Genomic DNA, 27,677 nt, shown 5'->3' with positions numbered 1-27,677 from the left:
CATTCCACTCTAGGATATCAGCATCCTACAATTCTTATCTTATTATTATTACAAAACCTTCCTGGGTTTATTTATATCTCATGCGACCCCATTCCTCACATGGTGTCATATTTTCAACTCAAAAAAATACATAAATGGCAAACACATGTGCTGTAAACCAGCAAATGTTTTGTAAGCACTTTGTAATGATAATTGTCTCCAGCACACAAGTGATCCCCTTACCAGAGTTTAAAACAAGAGATGGTGCAATCGCGACAACAATATTCTTTTGGCGTCTTTCGGCTCCTTATATAGCAATCGTTTTTATGTCCCTCATTAAATTGCTGTCGCTGGATGACTGTCACAGTTTTTCAACAACTTGGTCCTTACATGAGACAGTTACATGAGACAGGAAATCTGAACAACAAATGACATGGTTTCCAGGAAAAAGAGGTTGCCAACCCTAAGGCACAAACTTACAAGATGATTCATAATTATTGCAATACTGTGATGAACCTAGAAATACCTGTTGTGCTGTTTGAGGTCCCATGACTTTCCCTTCATTCTTCTTTTATGATAAGCACTATATGTAAACACCCGGTCTGTGTTCCTTCATGTTTTGGCGTAGGTTCAGCTCTTTGACTACCTCTGTCTTTATATTGCTTTTACTAGCAAACAAAAGCAGTATGTGGGAAATTAGAGCGAGATTGAAAACACAGATGAAGAGCGGGAGAAAATAAGAGCGGAAACTGCTTGCTGTGTTCCTGCTATTGTTGACAGTGACGGTGGTTTGCTTATTTGTCTCTCACACTTTACCGATAACCACGTGCTATACCCTGTGACAGCTTTTCCTGTTTTCATGAATATTCAATATTTTTGCACTGACCACAGGAGTTTGCCCCGTCGCTCACACTGTGCATCAAATCACAAGCACATTTAGCTTAACAGAAAAGGTTTTAAAACAATAGCAAAGTCTGGGACGGGACCAAGAATGAATCTCTTTTGCACTTACCACAAAATCAAACTATTAAGTGAAATTGGGTTTAAATAAAAAGCTCACACAAATATGTGGAATAGTCCCTGAAGATTGTGATGTTGCGGTTGGAGAAGCTTTGTGATATTAAGACTAAAAATGAATCACAACTTGCTAAGTTTTTGCATTGTGTTGCAATATGATAAGAATTCTTTTGACAGACTGGTGAGAGACTTGCTTAGTTGCTGACTTGCAGTTGAAGTTGAAGACTTATGTATAGCTCAAAGGTTAAATAATATTTCCCCTATAAAGGTGGTCCTGGCTCTACATCTTTATATAAATCAAAAATATCGCTCTGAAAAAGGAGGTAAGCAGATACAGAGATGATATAATCATATGGAAATCTCTGTCACCGATTATAACACTGACGCAAATATTCTACATTCCTCTGTCAAAGTTGCTTTTTGCTGTATTTATTTCTTATATTTATCTAGCATTTCTGTGAGTATTTTCCAGTTATCCTCGACAGTAGTTTGGAGAAGCTCCTAAGATCTCCAGCAGTTCTTGGAAAGCTCCCAGTCAGCCTCCAGCAAATCCAATGTTACAGGCACAAATCACTGTTATAGCAGGTTTCCCCTCTGTGGTTGTAATTATACTCTCCGCTGCTACAGTAACGTTTAGCATTATTCTAGTGTGGTGGCTGTGTGTTTGGCTGTCCTCGATATGAAAAAGGTCCTGTGCTTTAGGGCCAAAAAGAGGCTCTGTTGAGACACAGAGCTGTATTTGTAAACTCAAGGGCCCACGCCCATGGATGTATCCCGCTCCTGCACGCAAGCGCAGTGACACTCCTTCTGTCAAACATGGCTGTGCTTTGGAAGAAGGAAAAATGCTGAATTGTGTTGGTATATCTCGGGAAAAGCAGCAGACATGGCTAGATTGGCTGACTATTTTATTGTCGTGGGATACGATCAAGAGAAAGCCGGTAAGTTTGGCGGCGGGGCGGCTCGCAGATTGAACTGCGGAGCTGAGGTTTGCGTCCAGGCCGTCAGTCAGTGTGTGATGATGTTGATGCTAGATAGCTTTGCGCTTAGCTTCACGTTAGCCACACGGCTACCAGGCGAGACTGGAAACACTTTCGGTTTTTCTCCATTAGCCGGCCAGATGGTGGATAATCATCCGGTGGGCATGTATTTACAGATCAAGCACACGCCCGATGTTGAATCACTCGTGAATGTTTTCACACGACGATATGCGATCTTGGATCAATTGAAACTTTCCGTGGATTCAAATTCTGTCACATCCTGTCCCTGTTGATCGTGCTCCTGTCAGGTCTGGGAGCTAATAACAGCGGGACATGCTTGAATACTGATCACATTTGATCATATAAGACCGAACCTTGCTCCTCCTTTATCAGATTTGTTTGCTGAGTCAAGCCAGGTCTTGATTGGTTTTAGTAACCAGTATTTGCATCCATGGTTTGTGTTTGTGTTGCTGAGCGTTGGTAGCGTGGGTCTTGGACCTCCTGCATGCTCAGTTTTGAGTCTGTTTTTCCTTCTGCAGCCACACTTGCCATTGATTGTTGTGTTATATTATTTTTGCCGGAAGAGTGCTCAACTTCTTCATGATGGGCGTAACATTATGCCAGAGCCTCAGCCCTCCTCTCCCTCTCCACTGTTGTTTTGTAGTGGGACAGGAAGCCCCTCATGCTTCCACTTACATGTTCCGCCTCAGATCCAGCCTCACATTCTTTTCATCCAAGACAGAAAACAGCTTTGCACACATATCTAAGCATTCATAGATAAATAGATGAAAACATTTTTGGCACTGCACATTTGATAAATGCTACTTTGCAAATGGCTCAAACCTCTGAAATTTACTGTCACTCGTGCCCTTTTGCAGATCCAGTGAGAATGTTATCTAATGAGCAGTTTGGAAAAATATTCAGCTAATCTGCCATTACGGGAACAAATTTAGGTTCCTAGCCTCTTTCAGTGGCGCCCATCCAGCGCCATGTGTGTCAACGAGGGGCCAGAGCAGCTGAATCTTCTTAGTCACCATAGCTTGCTATACACAGTAGGTAAACAATGTCATTTATCAGTGCTGTGCATCCCAGCGCCAACTGAAAAAATTATTATTTTTTTGGGCTCCAGGGAAGAAATGTTCCTGGCGTCACAAGAAGAATCTGAATGGATTCACATTCAAAAAGTCTTACCACAATAAGACACAGGGACCATGAGTTGAACTTCTTTCCCCTCTCTTCACTGGTCACTGTTCACTGATGAGGTTGATTGTGGAAAGAACAAACTATAATGGTCTGCCATCACAGACTGTGGTTGATTAGGGCGCTGCGACAGGCTTATGTCTCATCTGCATGTAAGCCTCTCCCGAGGACAAAAATGATCCCCCACTCCTTACTGACTTGTATTGGTCTGCTTTTGTTATGTTTTGGTGAGTTGTAACGAAGCATATTAGTTGTTGCAGGGATACCTTTGTTTGTGGCTGGCAGTGGTTTTTGCAAATGTGAAAAATTAAAATGACTTTTAGATTTCAATTGCACAAGAAAATTAAAGATAACTTTTTATTTCTCCTTAGTATCTATAGCCATGTTTTCGCTCAGCACAGATGACTTCTTGAAGCTAAGCTTTAGTCACAGAAATGAGCAGTAGGTTGTCTAGACAACAGATTTTTCCTGTCCACCTTGCTCGTTAATTCAAACCAGGAATCCCTGCATGGATCATCACCATGCCTTCTGTGCCGTGGTGGCTTTTGCTCCACTGGCCTGACCCACTTCTCATTGTTAGATTACTATGGATGGAGCAGTTGGAAGTACGACCAAGCATGCAATCTGTTGAGGAACAGGCTCCAGTCCAATTGGTAGTAAATTAGAATTACACTGTAAAAACTACATCAGTCCCATAAATTCTGAATGCATGCTTCTAATAAACTGGAAATTATAGGACTATTATTAATTTTCATCAACAGTTTTTGAGATAAAATGAAAATATTACTTTTGGACTCGTGTATGTAGTTGTAGTGTTAGTGGTGATGAAACTTCTCCCTGAGTGACGGTGCAAGTAGGAATTCAGGCAGGTACAGCTGACTTGAAGAGACAATACCGTGTAGTAATGATGGTCACTTAAAAGCATAAAGTATAGCAACATAAAGCATTGCATAGTATCAATAAAGACTAAGTTCTTTTAGGATTATTTACTCAAAATTGCATGACCCAGTTTCATTGGCTTTCTTGCATTGCTCTTTTCTCTCTTTTGTTTGCCCCTTGGGAATGAATATAAATCCAAGGTATGTGTCTCTACATACTTTCATTATGAGACTGGTGACCTATTTAGAAAAATTTACTGAAGGACACATCTAATGGTCAAGTCTTTGTGCTAGGTGCCCCAGACTGAAGGATTTAAAACAAATGGGAAAAAAAGAAGTGAAAGTGGGACAACTTCTAGTTCCAGTTTACTGTTGATGATTAAACCCATCAGCGTTGCACTGTTTGTCACTGAAGTGCTTCAGATATATGAAAAATAGTATGCATTGGTCAGCATGATAAAATGGAGCATGAGCTGAGAGGTACATTTCTGTATTAGAAATCTGACCGGAGTGTGCTTCCCTTGGGGCCAATGTCATGCACCACAAATGTTGGAATTATTTTCATGAATAATGTTGGAATGCGAAAACTGTGGTTCTGATGGATGCAGCCTGTATTGAACCCCGCGGTACTCTGTATTTTCCTTTTGCAGTAGGACACTGTTTGTCTTTACTGGCAATGGTTTATATATGACTTGGCATGCTGTTTGCCATAAATTCCAGTTTGCCAAGTATAAAAAGAGGAATCTGCCCAGCTGTTTTTCTCAAACAGATTATTAGATGGATATCATCACTATTTATTGAATCAGACTGCTTTTGGAATTTGTTTCACAGACACTGTGACCAATTTCTACTCTGTGTGACTTTATGGTGTGGATTGTCTGGTCTGGTCTCATGGAATGGCTTATGTAACATAGTAATCCTACAAAAAAATAACAAAAAATAAAGAGAAAAATACTTCCATCTGCAGATGTCTTTTTACCGCGTGATTTGTTTTGCGTCATAAGATGCTTACTGTAGACATGCAAATATACAAGCTTCAGATGTGAGGTTGTCTCTTAATTTGCCTGCTAATTCATAAATGGCCTCTAACAACTTCTTTAATGGTTGTGTCAAGAATGAGTCCATGTTAGGTTTTGTCCTCCAAAAATTTCATGAATCGACTTTCTGTTGTATCTTCTCAAAGAGTGTTTGTTTTTGTGCTGGCTCTCTTGGGACACCCACAAGGAAAGTGCTTTGCTAATAAAGCACCCCTTTCTTAAGCAAAAAAAAATGACATTTGAGATTCTAAGAAGTTAATGTTTTTGTCTGCTATTTTTGCAATTTCATTTTGTTGAAAATTCTATGAAAACAGCAAATGTTGGTGCTTCTGTGGTTTGTCTTTATGGCCGTTTCCTTAAACTTCTGTGGCTAACTTTGTCATTGGACTATTTCATGCCTTTCATTCCAGGCTATAAAGTGGTTTTCAAGCTTGTGTTGATCTGCACTCGTTGGGGTTCATAGTTTCATTTACGGGACCCTACTTATTAGTTTTAGGTTGACTCACAATCAGAAGTGTGTTAGCTTTGTGCTGGCTCTTGACCTTAAAAGTGGTCTCCTCATTGTCTCTGTACAGTTTAGCTGCATGCTAAAGAGATACTGTGCTTTTTCTTATACATCATTTTCTAAATGCAACATTAAATTCTTCTTCTTAACTTCCAGAATATGGCAAGTTTATGCTTTTTAATTTTTTTCAGTTTGAAAAATCTTCTCATTACAGTAAACTAAAGCCAGACGTTCTCAATAAGATCTGCATATTGTTTAATAAATTTCTCAGTCTTTATCAAAAGGCTGCATTTTGACATTTATGAACTCTCTGGGGCTTTTCTGTCTGAAATTGTGTTGCATAAACAAAGTTTAATTAAGCATTAATTTCTGGTAATCAGCTCAATATTATATCTGACAGCTGTTTATGTATGCTAAAGTGATGACTACAATCCATACGCTAACTTAGCAAGCATTAAATCTGACTAAATAATGCCACAAAGTAAACATTGTTTGGGTGCACTTACTGCAGAGCTTTTCTAAACAGCTGGAGATTTTGATATCATGTTGAAGATGCCAGAACTCGAAGTGCTGCAATGTGTTGTTGTTGGTTTTCTAAATCATTATTTATACAAGTCAATTCAAGTCGTGCAGTCTGTTTTCATTTATCAGCGATAACATAAACACATGTCGACATGGTGGCTGGCTCAGTGCTTATGGGTTATACTTTTGCAAAGTATGTTTTGACGAAATTTGCAGCAAAGATGAGCCTTAAGAATAATTTGTCAAAATATTGAATTTGCACTGACTTTCCTTTTTTTTGCAGTAAGCTGATAAATGACATTTGTGTCTTAGCATCACCAATTATAATAAATTTACAGTCGGAAACAACTATTTGTGTCGTGTACCTTAGTAGTGCTTACTTGGTTAAAAGTCATCCACTTTCACTTTGACTTACTTTTTTCACTTCTGTTTCATAAGATGGCTGTAATAGGGATTTATCGGAAAAGGTAGACTCTCATACATCCTAAATGTCAATCCTTGTATTTCTTTAACAGCAACAGGCTGATTGTGGATAACAAAAGTTTGACATTACTGCTGTTGCTCTGAGAGAGCTGGCAGATGTGGAATTGTTCCTCGCTTCTATTTTACATCTTGGATTTTCTGCCTCCATTGATTGTTTTCTTTATAACTCCACATTTGGCAGCTTTTCGTTTGGATTCAGACTTGGTGATGAGAGGCGTCCCGACCACAATGGAGGAGTTCCTTCCTCTCTGTTGTAGTTTAAAGCTGATATGTAGGGAAACTCCACTGGCTACTGTTACCCCAGTCACAGTCTGTTGATAAGATGTTATACAATCAGAGCTTTGTGATTTTTGGGGTTATGCAAATTGCACTAAAGTTCACAGCAGGAAACCTTTTAGTCATAACATTTTAAGATCAAATATAATATGACAGATGGAATTGGTTGGTAGGATACAGCTGGAACAAAGCAAAATTCTGTTAAACAGTAAGTAATCCCCTTCTCTCAAACAAGCTAACCATTTCTTTAATCTGATGAAACATAATGACTTTGTGACCACAAATCTTTAAAACTGATACAGTATTGAACCTAAATGAACTCTCTCTAAACTCAGACTACGTAATTTAGAGAGTTATATCAACAGATGTAACCAGGGACTGTTAAATCATTTGCATGATCTAAGTGTTATAAAAGGAGTCTTTTTTTGAGAGGTGCTGCTCGTAACCAGTGGGTTTGGTTTCAAATGGGGCTTACAATAAGATGATGGCAGAAGGCCTCGAACCACTTTCTAATAATTATGGCACTGACATTAGTGAGCAGCACAAATTTCTTTTCATAGGCTAAGTGAAAGGTGAAAAGATGATTGATTCATTTTTTTGCAAACATTGTGCAGACCCATTTGAGAACCACATGTCTGTGTGTGGAATGTCAAAATTAGTCTCATGTATTGTTTTATGTGGAAAACAAAGCTGCATATTTATGACCATGTGTAAAAGGGAGACATAGTATGTGCATGTAACACTCTTCTTTGTTTCTTTCTGTTTTTTCAAAACTCCTCTCCTGGCTTATATGTTTTTCTTTTCTTCTGACATTTCAACCTGGGCATGGCCTCAGGGAACTGTCTATTGTTTTACATATTTATCCTGTAGCTGTCTGTGCAAGATGGAAAGCTTTTAATGCATCATCAATTTGCTAATCTCTGGTACCCTTCTGACATGCAAACAGCACCTGCGCGTTCCTTTGCATATCATGCACACAGAACATCCACAACATTTTAGTTTCCTGAGGATGGTCACTCTTGAGACAATACTTGGTTTCTCTTATGCAGAATTTACACACATGAATGTACATCTGTACAGCTGAATTGTGTGCGTGAATTTGATTCACATCTGTCTTGAAGTTTAGCAGCAAGTGAGATAGTCAAGGGATGACAGTCTGTAGACAGTTGGAGCTGCTCCGTATGCAGTGACTGTTTGAATAAGGCAATATGCATCTGCAGTGATTTGTGATGCACATCTGGAGACTCTAGATTTAAACTAAATTCTTTTGGATGCTACAAGTCCAACAAAGCTCTCTAATTCATTGTCAGTGGATGTGCAGACATCCTTGATGTCATAATCACTGAAATATATTAATGTAAATGCTATTTTCTGATCTATTTTCTCATTGTAACTGAGAGTGAAGGCAAGTAAATATATGACACCTGTGAAGCTGGTCCAGATCTGTCCACCTGTGTGCATGACTGGACCAAAATCAGGTCAGAGGCTGACGTAAATGTTACATAAACTGGCAGAGTCCACTGGTGGCCGGTCTGTAAAAGGTAAAATAAGCATTTGGCTGATTTAATCAACAGTCAGAGAAGTAAGATAAATCAAGAAGATAAATTGAGCTTTTTTTCCAAAAGCAGAAACATCTGCTCTAATCAAGAGAGACTAACAACTTTTCCTCTGTGGTTTTTCACTTTTTGTTGAGACTATGCTAAATCACGCAACTTAGTAATAAATTATTAGATCTGTTCAGTCTAAGTCAGATATTTGTGTGTGTGTGTGTGTATTGACTTGACTTGCAGTAATGGCTGAAGTCCCACTTAGTTTGCTGAGAAAGGGAACATTAAATTCTGTTGGGGCTTAGCAAAAATTTTGCTATTTTTTAATATTTAGTCAACTGTCAGAACATTTTTCATTATTCATTGATGAAATGGTTTCTGTAGAGACATAATGATAAATCAGTATTGTATGTTGGTAGCAGCTATTGCATTAAACACTAAGCTAAAAGAATAGTATTGTTTGTTAATTGTGGAATTTTAATGATATTAATCCTGACTACCACCACTACTACTGGGCAAGGGGCTTGCCTGTGCCCTCAGACCACTACTCCACCAACACTCAGATGTCACTATGCCAGATAGTTTCACATCTGCTGCACTATCTTTGCACTTTGTATAAGTGCATGCAAATGGATAATGGTATCAACCACTCACTTCAGTACAGCTGCAGATGACAGTACTATCTCAGCTAGATTAAACTAATGAACTTCTGTTATTTATACTTATGTTTGTGTAGTTTTTCAGTCATCCAGGTCACAGTAACCCAAGTGGCTTCATTAAGTAGCAACTAGACTTCTCTTTCAGGTTCTTAAAAACGTTTCTCCTCTCATCCAAGAGGCATCTTCAGTTCAATATAAAAAGAAATGTGAATTAAGGCACATATTTGATGATAGACTCATACAGATAGATTTGTATGAAGCATTGTCTTATTTTATATCATATACCTTCGACATTTATCACCGGGTCCTTCTATACGCTAGAACAAACCACTGGAAAACCTGATTAAAAAGTGTTAAAAGCTTCCAGTGAAGTTGGAATATTTTATATCTGACGGATATTTCCCAGTCGTTGTGTTTTATATGCTGTTTCGTGGCCTAGATCTTGCCACAAACCTGGAGCAAGAATTTGCGGGCATCATGGCATCCATTTACGAGCGTAAAGTTTGTTCTTTTTTTTTTTTTTTGTTCTAAGAAAACTTTTATAAATCCCACACACATGTAGTGGGCTAGGAGAGGTTTGATTCTAACTTCTGCCAATAAAAATAAATAAATATACTTGATTTTTGACTTCACTTCCCCCCTGTGTCATGCTAGCGGATGTTCAAATTAGCATGTTCCTTTTCAGGCCTGGGTTCTATTTTCCTCTCTGATGGGGTTCTTTATAGTTATCGGGGGGGTAGTATTTGAAACCGCGGCTTGTTTTAATGTTTAATGTTTTAATACAATAGTGCAGCCTCATGGAATGTGAGGAATTCTGTCATTTATTTTCATCTGTGGTTGAAAATTAGAACGTGGAGCACTCAAGGCATGTGATTTCAATTAAAGGAGCTGTAAAAACCTGAAGACACGTAATGGTCAGACAGACTGGTGCTCTACTAACACCAGTCTCCATGCTGTGTCTGGACACGCTCTGCTTTTATCTACAGGTGAACAAAGGCAGAAATATAACCAGCATACAGCTTCCCCCTGTTTAAAAGAACATACAGTACTCTGCAAAAGTTTGCACACATTTTTTCAAGTATGTGGCGGGTATGTTTCAAACATCTTGTAGAATGTGTCATGGCTCTGTTGTCACTTCATGTAATTCCAAACTGGCTCAGTGTTGAGATCAGAGCTCAATAGAGGCCAAATATAATTCTTTATGACTCTGACTGCAGGTTTCTGTATAAACCTAAACATCTGAAGTGCCTCAAACCTTTACACAGTTTTGTGTGCACACTCCCTAACTAAGACACATGCTCACTCAGGCCTAAGAGCTTCATCATTAGATCTAGGTTTCAAGGAGTTGTTGACAGCAGGCTTGAGGCACTTGGTGCTGGAGGAATACATGTCATTTTGATAATGTGTAGCAGTTCGTTTTTCAATTCTGCCTCCTCTGTGCATGGTGTCTGACCTCTACACAAACTGTGACATAGGGACAACATAAGCAGTCAGCTGAGCAGTTTGCTGAGTCATGACATTTGCCTGTTTTGAGTTAGAACTGCTGAAATGCACTGAATTGCTAAATGGATCTAACTACGGCCATTTTTTCCAATGACAATATAATAACAGTGATCACGGTTGCTTACACCAGAATTTTTTTGGAAATGATTAAAATTGTAAATGACCATAAGTGGCTACTCCTGAATGGTGGTCTCACATAGCCAGACCTATATCCACATCGCTATGTCAGCGCTGGAGAATGGTCTGGTTTAGGGGGAAAAAATGCTCTGGCTTCTATGTTTTTATTTAAACCAATTACAATTTTCTTGGGCAGAGCTAAGCCCAAGGCGCAGCATTAGTGCCCTGGTAAAAAGGTGTTGGGATGAACTTAGGTGGACACATTGAGAGGTGAATACTGGAAAACTTGCCCTTTTCAGGGTGTAGATTGTTGTGCAGGAACATTTATTTCTCTTCTTGAAGCAACACCTGTCTCTGTTGCCCACACAGTGTGGCTGTTGGAGGACTGCTTGCACTTGCCTCCATTATCTTTCCAGTGCTGCAGCAAGTCCAGCATAGTTCCTGTTTCCTTTTTGAGGTTTTTATAGTAGGTTGTAGGTTGAAAATTCAGTTTGAAAGGCACATGCAGCAAATTGGTATGTTGGTTTTCATTTCTCTAACCAACATAGCAATTTCACATGGTTTTAGCACTTGCCAATTCTAACGATATGCTTTCGAATGAGAGTAAATCCTGAATGCTGTGTAGTTGTGTTTTTTAGCACCTTGATTCCATATTGTAAATTCAGAATATTTTAAGTGTTTAATCAAATAACTGAGTTTTTGAAAAGCTCACACAATCTACTGTGTGTTACAATTTATGTAGCCACAGTCATTTTAATTGGCAATTTGGGTTTTTATTGATTGCATAAACAAAATACCCATACATGTCTAATTATCCATATTAACTAAATGGATTCCAAGAAATGGGACACATGTATCTAATTTCTGTCTCTTACTCTTTTGATAGGAGAACTGTTTCTCTTGGCTGATAAATAGAAAGTGTGTCCTAGCTGTCAAGGAGTGACTGAGAGTTTAAAATAACGATAGGATGAAGTCATGGGGTCAGACAGATATCATGACATACTGCATATTGGGAAACAGGCTCTAAAATGTTGTTTTTGGCATTTTAAATGAGGGGAATTTTTCCTTAATTAGATACAATTTCCTTTTTATTAACTTTCAGGATTGCTAAATAAGAATGTTGCAGTAATATATCAACTCCTAAATACTTACTGTGTCTGCACTCATGTTGAAATGAATTATTACATCTAATTTAGGTCTCAGAGTTTTGCAAGACCCAGCCATATGGGGCCATGTGGGAAATCTATGAGTGAGGTATTTCACTGCTTTCAATGGTCAACCCATCACATCTGTGTGAATAAATATGAAGTTCACTGCACCTGCTATAGATCAGGATCCAGCTGTCTCTCTAAGCACTGACTACATACTACAAGTGTGTATGGCTTTGTGTTGTACATTATTCACTGATCTGCCACGACATTAAAAACATCACAGGTGAAGTGAATTACATTTATCGTTTTGTTACAATGTTCCTGTCAAAGGGTGGGAGATACATAAGGCAGCAATTAAACAGTCAGTTCCTCTTTTAGCAGGATCCTGTACCTGACCGCTTTGCAAAAATTGTTCAGGTTCATGACAAAGATTTCAAAATGTTGACTTAGCCTTCAAATCCCCTGGATCTCAATTTGACTGAGCAACTGTGGGATGAGCTCTAAAAACAAGTCTTATCCATGGAGACCCCATTTCACCACCTGGAGAACTTGTAGGATCTGCTGCTAATGTCTTGTTGTATTGCTAATAAGAATTTGCAAACATTGTTCATACTTTACTAGAAACCATGTAAGATATACTGCAACGTGAACCAATAAACTTAAATGTTACGTAGACAACAGCACAAATTCCTGTAGGGGCTGATTTTATTCAACACAATAATCCATTCATTGATTGGCTTTAACCTGCTACCTAATTCAGTAATGCATTTTGACTGTTTATTTCAATTTGCACAGTTGACTTCATTTTGCGCCGTCAGCAGATTTAGATATCTGTACTTCAGTTTTCGATTTATCACATTTCCTCTTTCCAACAAATGAACCAAAGTAGATTTTAGGTCATTCTCTCTTCTTAGTGACTTCTTTTGAAAGTAGATGCAGACCAAATGAAATAAGCTTGTCTTAGAAGTCAGTGGATGGCTTTTTGAAAATCAGCACCTCAAAGGCAGTAGTGCAAACCCAGGCAGTTTTTAAATGCTCCCTGATTATTTAAGTGTTTAAAGATGCTCGTTTGTTTTACGAGCTTGCTTTGTTGGTTGTTGGTAACATTAGATCTTTAAATTGAGATATTTTTGTATCACACAAAATACAGCCAATAAACATATAGCTTAGTAGCAGATACACATATGCAATGATATAATCTTTTCCTGTTCTGTTCAGATCTATATTGTTGGCCATGCATTTACCACACCATGGCAGGTGCATGGGTTTAAAAGCTATGTCTAGGTTGGCAATACATCCCTGTGTTTGTTCCCATCATCACATCATTCCTCAGTGAGTACAGATCTAGTATTAGACAAGGTGATGTTAAAAATCCAGCACTTCATGAAGCCAGAGCACAAAATCAGAATGTGTTGTGAAGCAGTTAACACTCCCTCTAGGGGCTGAGATTGAGAAAGAAGATGTCTTAGATACAAAATGCATTACATGTTGATGTTATGATTATAATCTGTTATATTTATATGCTTATCTTTGTCATTGTTTGCTAATGTCGTTTATAAATTAAAATCATTTTGTGTTGCATTCTATGCAAAGAGCAGTAGTCTCTGTTATGCTCGTATTTGCATTTCTACTCGTGAAACATAATGTTTTTGCATTTTGTTTACTTGCCCTGTCACCATATATAGATTTTCCTTTGCTTTAGGGAATTTGACTATCGACAGTGGTTTATGTAGAGTTGAGAGCATTGTCTCGGTCCTAAATGGCATAGACCAAAAGACAGGAGACACCCTGTACAGGTTACCAGTCTATCAAATAGGCTATTAGAAAATATCAACATTAAAATTCTGAAAATAGTTTTGCTATATTTTCGCGCTCTGTTTATGCTTCAATATAATAACTGTCCTCAGCAGGGACTGACAGATCTTTGTCTTTTTATCTCCAGCCTCAGGAGAAGGATGTGGAAAGATCATTCAGCGATTCCCCAAGAAAGACTGGGAGGGGACAGCCTTTCCTCAGGGGGTGGAGATGGTGAGTAAAACAGACTCTTACCAAGTTAAAGTTACGTAATATGCACAAAACTAATTATTAAGTACACTGTCCAAAGTGAAATGGTGGAGCACAAAGATGTGGACATATGATTCAGAAAATTACCTACTTAGAAAACGGAACGATCAGTCAATATGATTATTTAATCGCAATAGGAAAATTAATCAAGAATGCAATTTAACACTGCTTAATGTTGATGTGGAAGTATTTGGGCAGTGTAGAAAAAATGTCAAAACATTCACCCTTCTTTTCCCCTGTTTTTCTTCTACATATGCTCCATTGCACATTATTTAAGACAATTTGGTCATTTCACCTCAATTCTCACGTTGTTTGCTATGTTTGATATGACTGGTGGAATCCGTTATGAAACTTAAAGTATAATTCACAGACTAGTGTCTGAATGGTTGCAATATTATTATGACTGAAGGCTGCGGACCCATATCATAGTTTCATATTTCAAACAGCTTGAAGTTAATGTTTGTTTTCTAGTTTAGCAAAGCGTCTTGTTCTAACAGCCTTTAACCATTGCCAGCTTCCTTTCTGATGTTAATATGTGTTTTTCTCTGTAAAATGCTGTTACACAAGAAATAATGCTCTAGTATTTTCTGTGTCACAAACTGACAATACACCCCAGGGAATTTTCCAGTTTTAAAAGCACATTTGCCCTTTGGAGCCTGTACAGCAGATATTGGCATTTCCTGTTTCAGTTGAATTCATAATGATTGTTCACTCCAGTTTGTTTTAAATCCTTTTCACATTCACTAATTGGGGAACCTCTTTCATCATAGTCTCTTTTCACATTCTATCCAGCCTATTATCTGGTTCCCATTGCTGTCTATCTCCATCTTCTTTTGCAATAATATTAATATTAAGGGAATGATGCTTCCCTTAGCCTGTTCCCTGCCTTTCTGCAGAGTGACTTTAAGGGGTCTCTGACAGGGGGTCTGGTTATCCTTTCATGGACAATGCAATGGATGGACAAATACTTTCTTATCAGGGCTGAGAAAAACTGTCAATCTCTTGGGTAAGATTAGCAGTTGACTGTGTCATACTGCAGAGGACATTAGTGCCTGTTTTGTATCTGTTTTAGTTTATTTATATTGACTAATGTAGATAAGCTTTTAATGACTAAGTAGAATAGCTTTGGCACAAAGAGGGAAAACAGCAAAGTGACTCCACATCCCAAACACTTTACTTGGTGCTTTGATGGTGCTATCCAGGCCTTACTTAAGCAAAATTACAGATTTCTGTTATTTTTCCAATGTAATGCCATTATTGCTTTTCAACACTGAATCATGGTCAGTGTAATTTGGAGTTATTCAGCAGGAATGTACAAAAAAGAATCTTTTGTGTCAAAGTGAAAACAGATTTCTACAAAATAATCAATCCCAAATATAAAATGTAGGGTAAGTGTATTAGTTATTTGCCCTGTTCAAGTCAGAATTTATAAGATGCCCCTTTGACCATGATTAGAGTATTGAGATTGTGTGGACAGGTCTCAAACAACCTTGCGTATCTGGATGCTTAAATTTGACCCCATTCTTCTTTGCAAGACTGGCAATTTGTACAGGGATCATGACTTAACAGCCATTTTCAAGCCCAGTCTCAATTTCTCAATTGAATTGATGTCTGGGCTCTGACTATGCAGGGACTTAGAAATGTTATTGTATGCATCCGCTGACGTGCTTCATGATTCACCATGACTGGACTTTTCAGATTCAGATGTCTTTATACTACCATAATTAGAGACACATTTACTATACTCAGATGATCTCTATTTCACAAATTTTGTGGCGTGTAGCACCAAATGGCTGCACTTGTGTTGAATTAGGTGAGTCACCTTAAAAAGAGGGGTGGCTATACTTATACATTCACTTTCTTTTAAAATCATTGGGGGTTAGGATGGTGTTTGGCTGGTAAATTACATAATACTGGTGTATGGATGATATAAGCAGGCTTTTTTGTTTTAATTTTGGGAAGTTTTGGACTATGTGACAAACACTTGCTAATGAATAGCTAGAACAGATAAAATTGATATCTACCTGACTGTGCATTTGTAAAAAGAAAAATAATTGGAAAGGTCAGATTTTCTCTTTCTTTTAATACTTCTGCAATGAAGATTTACAGGATGCATTGTTGCAGAAGACTGGATGTGCTGTGTCAAAATAAATCCTACATGTCTTCTACTTTGCTGGTGAAAGTATGTTTTGTGTTTTGTGGAGGTCACAGTGGGTCAGAGATCACAAGGGGAATATCATTTAGGAGCTAAGTGATGCAGAGCAGAACACAGCAGGTGCAGAGGTCATCAAGTTGCATAATATGGGTCAGATATCTAAGCCAGGATAAATGAAGACAGCTAATCCAAACATTATGCATTCCTCACAAACCCCTGTTTAGATGAGGTAATCTCTTTACTGTGACAGGATCCGTTGTAGAAAAGAGAATATATTTGCATTTTTGTGCAGCATTTGTAAAAGTTTAACAAAAACACGTCTTAGAATTTAATTAGATGATTTGTGAATTAGGATTTGTGTAAATAATGGCAGATAGTTATTATAGTGGCAGTTGAAATTTTTGACTGTGCACGGACACAGTCAAAGAGATACTATTATTCCTTGACTCTTATCCATGCAGCAGTATTTATAAGGCAGTGGTGGACAAGTAAGCTGTTGTTCCAGCGCAAATAGACATATTGTGAGTGGGTGGTTTGAATGGCATGCAGGCGTCTTCCTGTGTAACTCATTGAGTCTGTTGGTGGCCATCGAGAATATCTTCTTGTGAATTATTGTTGGGAGACCAGCAGCAGTATGTCATACGGCAAAGCCCAGAGCTCGTCAAGGCCAGCAATGGCCAGTAAATGAAGCTCAAAAGAATTTAGAAACAAAAAATGTCCTGTCTAGACAAAGTTGAGGAAATTTTGAGCTTGAATTTTTTTATATGAGGGTGAAACCCCTGTTTCCTATTAGTGACTCAGGAATAAACCAGGATGGCTCTGTTCTCTCAGTATCATCCCTTAAATATCCTGTCATGGTTTCCTAGGGTTTAAATATAGAAACACTGCAACAAGTTTAGCTAAATCTATTAGCTTAGTGTTTCCAGATGTCATCGAGGACGTGCATACCAGTTTTTGTGCATGTGTGGGTGTGTGTGGATTTTTTGTATTCCATCTTGCTGAAGTGATCCCACCAGTACTTCTTTATTATGTGTCAGCCTAGACTGAAATTGAGACATACTGCAATCCCCAGAGTGCAAAGAAAACTTTTTCTCATTGAAGGCACTAAGCTTACACGGAAACAGGAGGATGCATTCAATGCAAGGCATAGACATAGATGATGTTCTTCTGGGATACAACTGTATGTGAAGTATGATTACAGAATAATGTGCTGAATAGGATTCATATGTTGAAATATTTGATTTTCAGTATGGAAAAATAACCAGAGTAAGGAAGGACTGGAATGAGTGGGTCGTTTCAGATATTTACTTTCCTACTATGTGGTGTGTGACAAATTTTGGTCAAGAGCCAAATGACTGAAATTCCTACTTTGAAGCTTTAATGAAGATACACCATAGTGTTTAACAGACCCACTAAGCAATTTGCATTTTGGCTCTGTTTTTGCCTGGTATGTACACCATTATTATTTGCAGATTTTCTCTCGTCCATGAAAAAGAAAATTACTCTTTTACAAACACTAAGGAACACATCTGTAGAAAACAGTGGATGAAGCTGAGCACGAAAAGCATTTTGCGGTCACAACAGGCCCCCAGCAAACTAAATAACCACAGATGAGGAATGCACCAAGAAAAAGCGTTTACAACTTGTGCTTGGAAAAATGTGTTTCTAATCTTTCCGGGCAAGTGATGATGATAGGAACCAGCTCAAACCCTCATCTGTTATGGATGAGTCCAGTCTGTAGATGGAGGGCAGCACTTCGAGCATCTAGTACATTTCCATCACCTCGCAGTCCACTGTTGAGGCACATCCCTCGTCGTTTACAGGAAAAGGACAGAGGCTCTGGAGATACTACTACTGTGGTGTCATGTAGGAGGTTTTTATAATATTACCGTAATTGCACCAAATTTCATAATGAATAATGGTTGCCTCAGAATGTATCAGTCAGCTGTAACATTTTCCTTTTTACCACTGAGCTCTCTTTAGTGCACATTTTTGCTAGAACAGTTGTTGAAATGTATTTACTCCACAATCATTAGCAAGGTTTCCCATATTCTAACCCATTTTGTTCTTGTTTATCTTTTTCCTATGAAGGACTAGGGCCCAATTTTAGCTTATTATACTCGCTGTTTAATTAAAGTTGCTGGCTGCTTCTGCTACAAGATGTGTAGTTTAAATACCACTGCGTCAGGGATTCAGTACCTCTGGGTCAAGTGACCTTAGTCATGCTCTTGGTTCATTTAAGCCAAGTGGGCCGAAGCTTCTTCTGCTGGGAGCATGAAAAAGTGTAGTTGTAGTGATACTGAGTACCTTTGAAATGAGTATTATTCTGGATAAATTCATGACATTAAACTCTTAAGTTGCTGGATAGAATAGTGATGAAACTCTGTTTTCAGTTGTTGTCGTCTTGAGAGGTTAGGATGTGCGAACATCTTTACTATGTCCAAAGTGTAGGAAAACAACTAAATACACATCCAGACCCTTTGGCAATGTAAACAGATGGCACAAATTTGATGCCAGTTGGGGTTGACTGCTTGTTCCCCCACTGCACTTTCATTTGCTGTTTTCCAAGAACTGTTAGAATCGTTGTTCGCTCATAGTTGGTATAAGTTAGTATAAGTTAGGAGAGCGGAGAATGGATTACAGCATAAATGTAAAAGTCTGTCTTTGAAAGAAAAGCGTTACCAACTTCAGAACACAGGGCAGCGTTTGCTAGAAACCAAATTACAGGACAAAGTATTTGTGGATTTAACACGGAGGGGTTTGTCCAGGAAAAAAACAGGTATGTGCTCAGTCGGTTTATCACCCGTAGTTAAATATGTGGAAAATGTAAAATAGCACATTGTGTCAAATGGCAATAATATGAACTTCCTGGTTTTGCTTCTGTTCATAGTAGTTGTTTCCAACTAGCACTGTACACATGGCAGTTTTATCACGATAAACATTATTTTTCCCTCTATTAGACAGCCTGTATTTTGTTATTTAGGTTTACCACTCGATATTTGTGAGCAAAGAAATGAAATGTGCCACACAGATGCCAAAGGGATGCCTGACATTACATTAGTGTTCACTGAGTTTGTTTGTTTAAATACAGCATGTTTAATGTTTGGTGTACATAATGATGTTCACAACATTTGCTGTTTATAGACGACATACTGGTGTCAAATTTAGATTTCTGAGCCCCACAGTCTCCTGTCAGTCCCTTTCCTTCACGTGTACTTGTTTGTTTCAGATGTCCTCTGCTTCCAACAGGCGCTGTTTTCTACCATGTTAAGTGGATTATAATAATTGTAGGTATAAAGTCGACACTGTGAGACAACCACGAGGACATTAAGCTTTTTAATCTGATACAAGTATTGGTGAGTGTTTGAAGTAACAAACACAAAATCTTATCCAAGCTTGCTTTTTTTTGCAGTTTACAAGTGCTTGCCAGTAAAGTGTGTTGTAAATCTTTACAGCGCACCTCACCTGAATCAAACATTCAGTGAAAGAAATATGTCTCTAATTTAAGACAGGATGGTTTTCATTTAAGGGTGTGTCTTGGATGCATTAACAGTGCTATGTAAAACATATTGAGTGTGTATTTTAAACACACTGTTCTGAAGCTGTACAAATTGACTTTATCCTTTCCCAAACTTTGTAAAACACCCAATAAACGCATGCTGGTTACTTTAATTTGAATGCTAATGAATTTAACATTTTTACCAAAAAATACAGTAATAATGTTGATTTTCAGCATTTGATGATCTGATGCATATATTTAGCTGTTACATACTCATTTTATTGTTATTAAAGGAATGTCTGTTAGCTGGAAAAATCATCTTTTCTAAGCCTAGCTCTTACATAGTCTTATACTGTACACGTAATTTGAACACATAACAGGTTATGAGAAATAATTCAAAGTACCATTAAATTTCTCAGACAGCATACAGTCCTTCAACTGAAATGGACATCGCAATAAACAGAAAATGACACGCAACATATGCTGTGGAACGAGAATAGATAGCTGTTCGTGTTTATGCTCGGCTTAGCTTTCAGTTGCCTTGACAATTATGCTGAGAGGTCAAACACATTCCAAAGCACAACAAAGTTCAGCTTTGAACATGAGGGTCAGTCCATTACATGTAGCCTGTAGACAATGTTCTATCAACAGACTCATTCCTCCTGTCTCCTCTGTAGTCATAATTCCCAGGAAGAAAACAAGATTTTTCCTCTGAAGGCGCAGCCTCAAATATGCCTCATCTGATGATGTGTTAAAAATTAAAGGCTGACTTACAGTAAGGAGACTACTGTCTGTACGTAGAGTTTAAGATGGGAAAGTTTTTTTTTTATCATTTTTAATAACATCATGTCAAAGTGAAGATTCAGTGGTATTTAGTCAGTGTTGAAACAATTAGTTAATCAGTCTAATGAGAATTATGTGAATTGATTAATCATTTAAATTATTTATTTAGTAACAGACTCAACTGCATCCAACCCAATGTAAAAATATGGATGTTCTTTGCAGTTTTATGTCACTTTAAATGTAATGTTTTAAGGGTTTTTGGCAGATTGATTTGGAAACATCATGGCCTTGGGCTTTATTGGCAAGTTTCACTATTTTTCAGTATTTCCTGATCAACAGAAAAAAATGATTCCAAAATGTTCAAAATTGAAAATAATTGTTCCCGTCTGCTTTAATTTAATTTGGCCTAACTTGTGCTCAATTGAAGCTTTACAGTAATACTTACTGGTTTAGTTAAGTTTCCACTTGATTACCAAATATTTCAAAAATGCATTAATGTAGTTATAGAGGACAACCATTTCTCAAGAACATTTCGTTCAGCAGTTTGAGATTAACGACAGCAAAGTTGAAACATCCTCAAAGGAGTTGTTTATGCAAAAACCTTCACTTGCCGCACGTTGCCTCCGCTTGACGTATTTCTCAGTTTGTTTTTAGTTTGTTTTCAAAGGTAATAGGTGACCTGTTCTCACCTCTAAAAGGCTGTGGCATTTAGCCTTAGATGTGTGACAGTGAAAACAGCCTCAGCCTTATACTAGAACTGCTCTCCGCCTTCAATAGTAATTCTTTACTATTGAGGGTGGAGAGCGGTTCTACCATCAATAGTAATTCTGAACTGAACCCATCCAAAGTACAGTATGTGGTGTGGGTTTTCTGTTCCACACAGTCAGCTAGGCAAGCAGAGCTGCTTCTCTGACCACATACCATGCTGGTCATTTGCTTTTTTGTCCCACTGCTTACTCAGCCATAAACTGGTAGCCATAATTGTTACTGAGACAAATAGTCATTTACACAAATGGCCCCCAGTGGTCCAAGAACTGCAGCCAATATTGATGTGCCACGAATTTCCACAAGGCATTATGGTCACGCCAGCTAATTTCATCTGCGGTGTGGTCTTTAAAAGTAGAGGTGGATGTTTTCAAGTGTGTTTGCTTGATTAAAAAGAGTGTCAGTGTGTCACACTGAGATTGACTGCCTGCAGCATTCTTGTCCTTCCACAGCTCCACCAAGATGACCCCATTATTTGCCAAAATTTGAATTGTGTGACTCTAATGGCTTTCAAAATGCTGGTCAGTGGTAAACCCAAATCCAAGCTTAAGAACAATCTTCAAAAGTGAGGTTTACAACACAGGCGCTACGTCTGTCCTTTTCTGAGTATCTAATTTTAAAGAAGGCAGCAGTACATCCTATCAGTTAGAACATAAATAACATAACTTACCCCTGACTGTCTCTGTTCACGAGCCCTGTTGCACTATCACTGCATGTTTTAGCTGTTTTCAGGCTTAGGCTGCTCAGAAACACTGTCAGTTGGTCACATTGTACATGGATAGGAAAATTTATGTCTTGTTTGATATGGGTTAGTTTGAATGTATGTCAACAATGTTATCAGCAATTAGAAATAAATGGATGAGGAGAAACTCATTTCTGTAGGAATATGTTTTGAGTATATCACCAAAACAATTGCAACTTTTATGGATTTTTTTTCACCTGTTATGTGCTCTATTTTTCACATGTCCCCTTTTCATTAATGTGGTTGCTGTTTGGTCAGCTATCAGCTTTTCATTTTTAAGCAGATGTATCCGTTTATTCTTGTCGGACACTGGAGAAGCGGCTATCAATGGAAGTCAGTCACTATTCTGAAAAATGGTTACAGCATTTTGTATATGATGTCTGTGCATTCTGGTGTGAATATGTTTTTCATACTGTGTCAATCACATTTAAAAGGTTGCCTGAGGCTGAAAGTGTAAGTAGTGTCAAATCACATGTGGACTTAAGGTATAATCCAAGTTGAGTTGATAGGCATTGTTTACCTATGCTACATACATTAAATAATACACATACACAATACATATACTAAATGTACAAAAGTGAGTATACAGTAAAAGCTTAATTCATCAGCACAGACAAAGATACTTCACTATGTATGTAATTCCACCTAACACCCCTGTTTTCCCCTGACAAAAAATGTTCAGATCCAAATTTTTAGAAATCCTCTTTAGGGCATAATTTCTTCTAATGAAGGAATGTGACCTGACTTGACCAGACTGTAAACATATGTGTCATTTCTCTTGTCTAGAACTCTGACTTGTTGAACCTCCTCCCTTTTCCCTTAAATCCCTGTTGTAATGAGGAACACGGCTTGCACTTCCAGAAAGGATGCCGGGGTATTTCAGAAGATTTGTAAACTGCTGGTACCATGTGTTGATGTCTCTGCTGGACTTGAGCACAAATACAAAAATCTTCTTGATGCATATTGTTTCAGAAAAACTATAGGCCATGACTCCAGTAAGACCTGAGCCTCTGGGCTTAGGTCAGATTCAGTTCAGTTAAGACGCAACCCTTTTTTGCTTCGAGAAATCATTTATCTGGCCTTATTCTCCCATTAGGTTGGAAAGGCAAACCATGACAAAGCTTAACTGCATTGTTCACAATCAGCAGCCTTGGTTAGTCAGATTTAGGCTCCATGCCAAACCACAGACTGATGAAAGAATGTAGCCTAATTGTATCACTTTATGGATTGACTCAAGTGACCATAACTTGACGTGTCGCACAGCACGTCGGTCTTATGGTGTTTGTAAAACTATGAGGGAAAAACTAAACAGTGCATTCCAGATAGCAGGAAGCCATTCCAGCCAGGGGGGAGAATGGGATCATGTGTTTGTCAGGAAGATCCACAGATGAGTAATCAATGCTTGATGTGCCAGTGAAGCTAAACACATCAGGAAACAAAGCTGGAGCTGTCAAGCAAGCAGGACTTTCCATGCTGAAAAGCACTATGAGCTAACCAGGAAATGGGAATACACAGGATGAAATCAAGCCACAGTACACTGGAGAGTGCACATAATCAAACTTTTAGATTAAATACAGTAGAAGCCTTTCCACTTCCAGCAATGCTATTTCCTCATAGACCCAAGTCTGGGATTTGTAGTAGGAAAAGCCACCCATCAAACAAACAAAACACAAAAGCAATGATGATAAATGACCAACTCTGTGGCTTGACAACAACATGTAGTTGTAAAATTGTGCCAGATGGACAAGCCCAAGAGCAAAGTTGGGATACCCCGTTTATCCTGTACATTTCTTCTCTCCCATCTAAAGAACTGGCTGGCTCCCGACATCCTTGTACTTGGCTTCTGGCAAATACCACAGTCGCTAGTAAAAAAGTGTTGACTGCTGCTATTACAATGGCCTGTGGCTGGTGACTTGTACCTCCAAAGTCATAACATAGCATATGTACAGACCCTCTATTGGCTGAATGTATTTATTTCAGGAGAATCTGTGAGTCCTTTAAACTTTAACTATTTGTCATGAAAATATTACACCACTGTCTAATGTATGCAGATGTACAGAGTCAGTTTCATGTATTGTCCTCAGTGTTAATACACTTAAACATGACTGCCCAGCCATGTTTTTCCCTTTCGTGGTGGCATAGTAAGGATAGCACCCAGACTGCTGTATTCCTAGCCTGTTGAGTTTGATTTGAGAATAAGTAGTGGTGTTGACATGGCCTGGATGTTTGTAATTTCAAGTGAAAAATACTGAGATTCCTTCGGACAGCCACAGACAGAATAATAACACGTTGCAGTAATACATTACATTGCTGTTATTCACTGACATTTTTAGCCATGCTAGTATGAATGTGGGGCTCTAAGGACGACAGTGCTGGGTGGTTGTCAAACCCTGTTGGGTTTGAAGAGCGGCATGTCCTCTAGTGGCATGGTTTCATAGCTTTTAGGGTCATACCCTCAATTTATATGGTATTTCCACTATAAAACTGTCTGCTTCAGTATCTGTCACTGTCTAAAGAACCAAAGTACTGCATTTTTTTAAATGATTTATTTTATGAAAAAATAACCCTGTTTATTATCAGAAAAATGCTGAACATCAGATCCAAAATTGTCGATATCAACTGCGATCCTTAGTGCACTGATGAATATGTTGTGGTGGCAAGGAGGAACAGTGTTACCATTAGGTCACCTGCAGCTAGGAGAAAATTGACACATGATGGTACACAGTTAATGTCTTACTTCATGTTTTTGAATTCCATGTCCTTAGCTATTCAGCTATTGGACAACAGCTAATCAACAGATCACTTCATTGTAAGAAAAATGCAACTCAAGCAAAAAAAAAACTTCTGTTTTTCAGCACCTGTACAACAAATCCTTTATCTTATATGGCAGCTATATAGTCACAATCACTATCTATAGAAACACTTGGAGCGCATTTACATAATCTAATGACTGGGACAGGGGGTGAGGGGTTAGACGTCACATATAAGGTACATCAAGATAATGTCCCTTGTTCTTGTTGTTTTAGAACACCATATGCTCAGTTCCTGTGGCTGGATATTTGTTCCTAGTAGTACTAGATTGCACATTGTTCTTCTTCAGTCTTAGGGCTTGTTACTCTTGCCCAATCCAGCCCAGCAGTGAGACATTTAGTGGGAAAAAATTACTCACTTTGGTAGTTTTTGTCAGTTAAATGTTAACTGTTAAGCATAAAAGTAATCTTTAACCGTGATTTGGACAGATCACGATCCGGTGGTTAATTGTGTTGTTTCTTTAACAGGAAATCTTATAGTAACATTTTAATTACAGAATCAGCAAGGCCTCTATTCACTTGTTATCTTAACGCCAAAACCGTGGTGAGATTTGTGTTTAAAGCCTAATGTGAGAGAAGGCGTGTGTTAGCAAGTGTTCTCTCATGTGATACACAGGGAAGCTCATTTGTGTTCACACACACTCAAACACACTGACGCCTACTTCACAGATTCACATTTACTGTTCACACTATATTAGCATGTAGTCAGGAGAGGAACTTGTTGTGGTTTGAACCGAGCATATGAATGGCAGAAGGGAGATCAAAACCTATTGCGAGTACTGTAGCTTAGCCAGGGCCCCCACAAGGCGGTGGAGGAAGCACCTGTTCATAAGTCATTATCTTACTGTGCTCTGAAGGACTGAACAGTCTGAAGTACGACAGCCATTGTACTGATATACAACCTCAAGACAAAGCTGTTTACCCTGTTCTTTCATGCATCACTCCATGTGCTCAGAAACGTGTTTTGATGTTTTGTATACACTTTCCAACAGAAAAAATAGAACAGTAACTTTGTTTACCATCCCTCAGCTGATACAGATTGCAAAAGAACTGTAGTAATGTGGTGATTATCAGAAATGATATAAGAAAAATAACAGTGAGCGATTTCTCAAAATATGTCCCAGGGGTACATACATATGGATCATAATAAATGACCCATTCGAAATGCCTTTACTCAGATTCTGATGGAGGAGAGAGTGTCCGTTTTTTGAATGTTGCTCTGTTTTATTGGGTTTTTGTTGCCATTTTGTACTTGTCCCTTGTAATACCTTTTACTTAAAGCAATGTCCTGACTTTGGTACCTCCAGTGATCAAAAAACGAAACTGAAAGACAGGAAAGCCCACTGCTAGCCCCGATCTAACCTGAGGACATGGGGGCACTTATTCTGTAAGTTTAGGTGCCTTTTGCTGTATTCTGTCCACAACCTGTGTAATTCGTGTAAGTGAAGGTAAAGTGCTTGAGGGTCAAACGCACATCTGCAGGCACCCAAAATTTGGAGGCCAGATGTAACCTTGTAGGTTCTGAGGAGGCATTGAACACCTGCTGGTATGACAGGCACAAGCACAATGATAAGTTAAGGTAGGTTAGTTCTACAGCTTAACTTGAAAGTTGCAGTGATAGAAAAGACAAAAAGTCAACATAATATTTCACTTAGTTGCATCTGCTTGCTGGATTTGCTACAAAAATCACTGAAACCGAGTCTGTATACAAGTGGGAGTCGCTTATGTAATAGCATCTGCCTGTTATTTGAGTGCATTTGGAGTAAAATAGGGCTCATTTCTCCTCAACATCATGACTTAGAATTGTAATCCTTTGTTTGACAAATATTTATGTCATTTAAGCTGTTGCAAATATGCAGTGGAACCCCCAGTTCAACTAAAAGTCTCCATCTTTCACTTCCATGTCCTTTAAATGTTTGAGGTCACTGTCAGGTAGACTCTATGTGGGACACTCATGTTAGTGTTTTTCACCATTGCTGTCACAATCAGAAAATGTTGTTATGGTTGGTTGGTTTCTGTTTTCATTTGGCTCTCATTGTCCTGTGAACGTTAGGAGAAATCAGACATTGTCTGTAAATGTTTAACATTCCACTGGCTGTTGGTTTGAATTTTTAATTTTACATGTAACTCGTGCTGGAAATTAAGAAAAAGTCTGCTTTCAGTGTGCAACATATGTGCTGTACTCAGTGGCCATTGTCAGTACTTTTGTTAAATACTCATGTTGCTATTATACTGTTTGCTGTTCATAGCTAATTGCACTAATTTCTTTCTAGTAGAAATACCTCATATAAATTGTGTAACTCTAGTCATTACAGGGCTTTTACAGTAATTTCACTTGTCTAAAAAGTACCGTGTGCAGACAAACTGTCAGGCTATGATTAACGGAGTAGTGTAAGCAGGCATGCTTGTACGAGACAGACCAGGTTTGATTGTCTTTTCCAAAATTCCTTAAGTTTGATCTTACTGCTTCAGTTTTGACAGATTCCATCATAGCACAGAGAGAATTTATTGGATTATGATTGTTTTTATAGAATTTAAATGGTTTTCATATCAGTTTTACCACTGGAGCCTACTATCAAACAGTGCTGGGAAAAGCCATGGACTTTCCTTGAATTCTGATAGGGAATTTTTCTACCCATGAGTATATTTTACAGCAAGTTTTTTACTAGCTATGATTCAACTCATTTATGCATGGCTGATATGGTATTTATTAACCTACTTTTGACTAAAATGACACATGATAAAGTTGGTTTAATGCTTGGGATCCCCATCCCAACTGTGAACATCACACAGACGGTTGAGGTTTAGCTGAAGAGTAAGGTTTTGAGACAGGATGAGTCAATCTGACAGTGGACTGATTTAAGCGTAGGAATGCCTAATTCTCCAAAGGGTCCTTTTTGTTTGCCTCTTTCCACATTTCTGCTTTCAAGTTGCATGTGGTTAACTGGCCGCATGTTTTTAATTTATGATGTGTTTTTGAAATGAAGTATTTGCCCTGAAGTGAACAA

General features: G+C 38.3%; 1 protein-coding gene across 2 annotated transcripts in view; it reads left to right on the top strand.

Moving 5' to 3' along the window:
* Nucleotides 1-1,777: 1,777 nt before the first annotated feature.
* The window catches only part of sbf2 (SET binding factor 2), a 99,361-nt gene continuing 73,461 nt past the window's right edge, over nt 1,778-27,677 (top strand). For both annotated transcript variants that reach the window (XM_035954047.2, XM_023282852.3), the window contains exons 1-2: nt 1,778-1,934; nt 13,794-13,879. In XM_035954047.2, the coding sequence (XP_035809940.2) occupies nt 1,880-1,934; nt 13,794-13,879 (141 nt within the window). In that variant the 5' untranslated portion in view covers nt 1,778-1,879. The remainder of the gene's footprint in view (nt 1,935-13,793; nt 13,880-27,677) is intronic.

Source organism: Amphiprion ocellaris, chromosome 1 (genome assembly GCF_022539595.1).
Source record: "Amphiprion ocellaris isolate individual 3 ecotype Okinawa chromosome 1, ASM2253959v1, whole genome shotgun sequence".
Classification (NCBI taxonomy): domain Eukaryota; kingdom Metazoa; phylum Chordata; class Actinopteri; family Pomacentridae; genus Amphiprion; species Amphiprion ocellaris.
Note: the sequence above shows the minus strand (reverse complement) of the source record. Positions and strands in the feature narration are given on the sequence as shown.